This window comes from Parasteatoda tepidariorum, chromosome 1 (genome assembly GCF_982258835.1).
Source record: "Parasteatoda tepidariorum strain Cologne lab strain chromosome 1, Ptep-v5.0, whole genome shotgun sequence".
Classification (NCBI taxonomy): Eukaryota; Metazoa; Arthropoda; class Arachnida; order Araneae; family Theridiidae; genus Parasteatoda; species Parasteatoda tepidariorum.
In genome coordinates this window covers 39,630,517-39,633,259 of record NC_141755.1, presented here as the reverse complement: position 1 = coordinate 39,633,259, position 2,743 = coordinate 39,630,517, and the positions used below count along the sequence as shown (strand labels likewise).

General features: G+C 29.8%; 1 protein-coding gene across 1 annotated transcript; it reads left to right on the top strand.

The window, feature by feature from the left end:
• Positions 1 to 1,772: 1,772 nt before the first annotated feature.
• Positions 1,773 to 2,518, top strand: HINT1 (histidine triad nucleotide binding protein 1). Its single transcript, XM_016070471.4, has one exon. The coding sequence runs from the start codon at positions 2,015 to 2,017 to the stop codon at positions 2,396 to 2,398; it is 384 nt and encodes a 127-aa protein (XP_015925957.2). The 5' UTR covers positions 1,773 to 2,014; the 3' UTR covers positions 2,399 to 2,518.
• The last annotated feature ends 225 nt before the right edge of the window (positions 2,519 to 2,743 follow it).

The following is a 2,743-nucleotide window of genomic DNA, read 5'->3' as shown; positions in this document are numbered from 1 at the left end:
ATTGCAATGTCACGGCTGATGGCACAACCACGTCCGCTTGAAAATTCTCTCCTTGAATTTGAATTGTTTTCGCGTTTTCTTTATGTTCATGTCCCGCAGTGGACTGATCGTTAAGACACGATTCCCTGCAGATCACCGAAGTCAAGCATCACTGGCTGCGGTCAGTGTGCGGGTGGGTGACCACTTGGATCAGTCTACGTAGGGACCGAGGGTGTGCGGTATTGGTCCCCGTTAAACTGTTCTACCGTAAAGTGCTCGACTTCGCGTGCAGGTCGTCGGGCTACCGAAGCTGGGGTGCCATCCCCTCTGCAGAGGATCAAAATTGTGATGGCATGTCTTCGGATTATCCTTTGACTTTTTTTTTTTTCAAAATCAATTTTTCTGAAAAGTTTATGCAGCTATTTGTGACTTTATAATCAGCGAAACTAATATGCCAATTTAATGCCGTTTCCCTATTTCATTTATAGATTAAATATGTAAGCATTTAAAATATTTATAAGATATTAAAAAAAACTTATTATCTATAGTTTACTTCTCTAGTTAATTTTTAAAGTATAAGTAATGCTGCCTCTTATCAAATATACTAGCAAATAAAATGTTCAAATATAAATTAAGTTATAATGATATCATTTTAAACACAAAAATAAATAGTTTTTTTTTTGAAAAAAAAAAAGATTACATTTTTAAAAAATGCAAAAGTTAAAAAAGTTTTGAATTGTTAGCATTTTAAATAAAAATCCGTTCAGACGCATTTTTATTTTCACAATTTTTCAAAAGTTGAATATTTTTTTCTTAGCTTCTTTTCTTTCTCCTCTGTTTTTTTCTTCCGTTTATTCATTATTTATTTCTTCTTCTTTTAGATTTCGGAGGAGTTTTTTTTTTTTTTTTTTACTTATTTTGTCGATACTACAAAAGAAGTAGAAGCCATCCCACCCTAGCTTAAAATGCTTATACCAACCCCCTCTGTTTTTTATTGATGATGTTTTTGTGAGTATTTTGAATTATGGAACATGGAATAGTTAATTTATATATAATATTTTAATTTATATGTAATCTATTAATTAATAGGTAATCTATTAATTTTAAACTAAAATTCTAAAAATTAAATTCCAAGTTAATTCTGAATGCCGATTAATTTGCAAAACTAAATAAAAAGATATCAGTGTTTATAAAAATTTTAAATTTTATTTTTTAATATCAGGGCTTAAACTTTTTATTAAATTTTTGAAATTTAATAAAAGATAAAAAGTTGTATTGTTGTTTGTATTGAGTTAATTACTTAAAAATTAATTGTATTGCTGTTGTTCTAGAAAAAAATTTACTATAGAATTTCGTCGAAATTATTAAGAATCACTCAAAATTGTTTCTATTTCTTATTCTTATATTCGTTTTTCCGATATTCATATTAATGCATAATATAAAAAAATAATAAAAAGGCTTAAATCATCAGTAAAAGGTATTTTAAGAAATAAATAATTTATATTTCAGTTTTGACTTTGAAATAGACTTCTGGCATAAAATAAAATAGCTTTTTTTTCCTTGGTTCAACATAATCTTTGAAATTAAAGTAATTTATTTTCCTAAAATAAATTATTAATACTATTCTTACTTCGCATAAATTAATTTTAGATCCTAATGAATGTATTAATTTCACCACACATAATATATTATCTTCAGGATCAATTAATTTAACTTTTAACAATCTTCACTAGATGGCAACACGATGCCCTTTCTACGTTTCAGGTTTTTATTTGTAGAATTAGTTTCAAGCGGCTTGCTCGCATATTACTAGTATGAATGTACCTTTAATATTGCATTTTTGGCCACCGCGTTCTATTGTTTCTAGAATTTCGTAGAATAAACTGTAGCTGTAACTACTGTTTATTTACTACAAAAAATTTCACTCGCTTTCCTTGTTTCATGTAAACTTTTATTAGTCAGCTATTCTCCAAAGCAATTTCGATAATTGAAATTAATCAGTTAAGTAGAAATTAGTCCGAAGTAAACGGTAGCGATGGCGGAAGACGAAATGATGAAAGCACAGCTGGCTAAACCTGGAGGTGATACCATATTTGGTAAAATTCTTCGTGGTGAGATTCCGTGTAAGTTTGTATATGAAGATGACAAATGCGTTGCTTTTAACGACATCAATGCTCAAGCTCCTGTTCATATACTTGTAGTTCCACGTAAGCCTATTATCCAGCTAAGTGCCGCAGAAGAAGAGGATGAGTCTCTCATTGGTCATTTGTTGCTTGTAGCTAAAAAGGTAGCTAAGGAACAGGGTCTGGCCAACGGTTTCCGAATTGTAATTAATGATGGACGGGATGGTGGACAAAGTGTATATCATCTCCATGTTCATATTTTAGGTGGTCGCCCTTTACTTTGGCCACCTGGTTAAAATAAACATTACACTACTCAAATATAACTAAAATAAACATTATTACTACTTTTCCCACTGTTAATTAATACTGTGGAATTTGAAATATGAAGTCTTCAAATAAAAGCGCAATTTTCTGAATTCTTGTGTTTTTTCTGAAATATTTATTTTTTGTTGCTACGCCACATAAATTTCTATTTCCTTATTGTGTTTATTTAATTTTATGACTGTTTAAATTAAATGTTTATTAAATGAAAGTGTCCTTGATTATAATCACACATATTTAAACTTTCTCCTTCCCTTTGTCATATTTCATCATCCTTATACATCTTTTGTCCCAGTTTCGAAACGAAGCACTGCAATTTA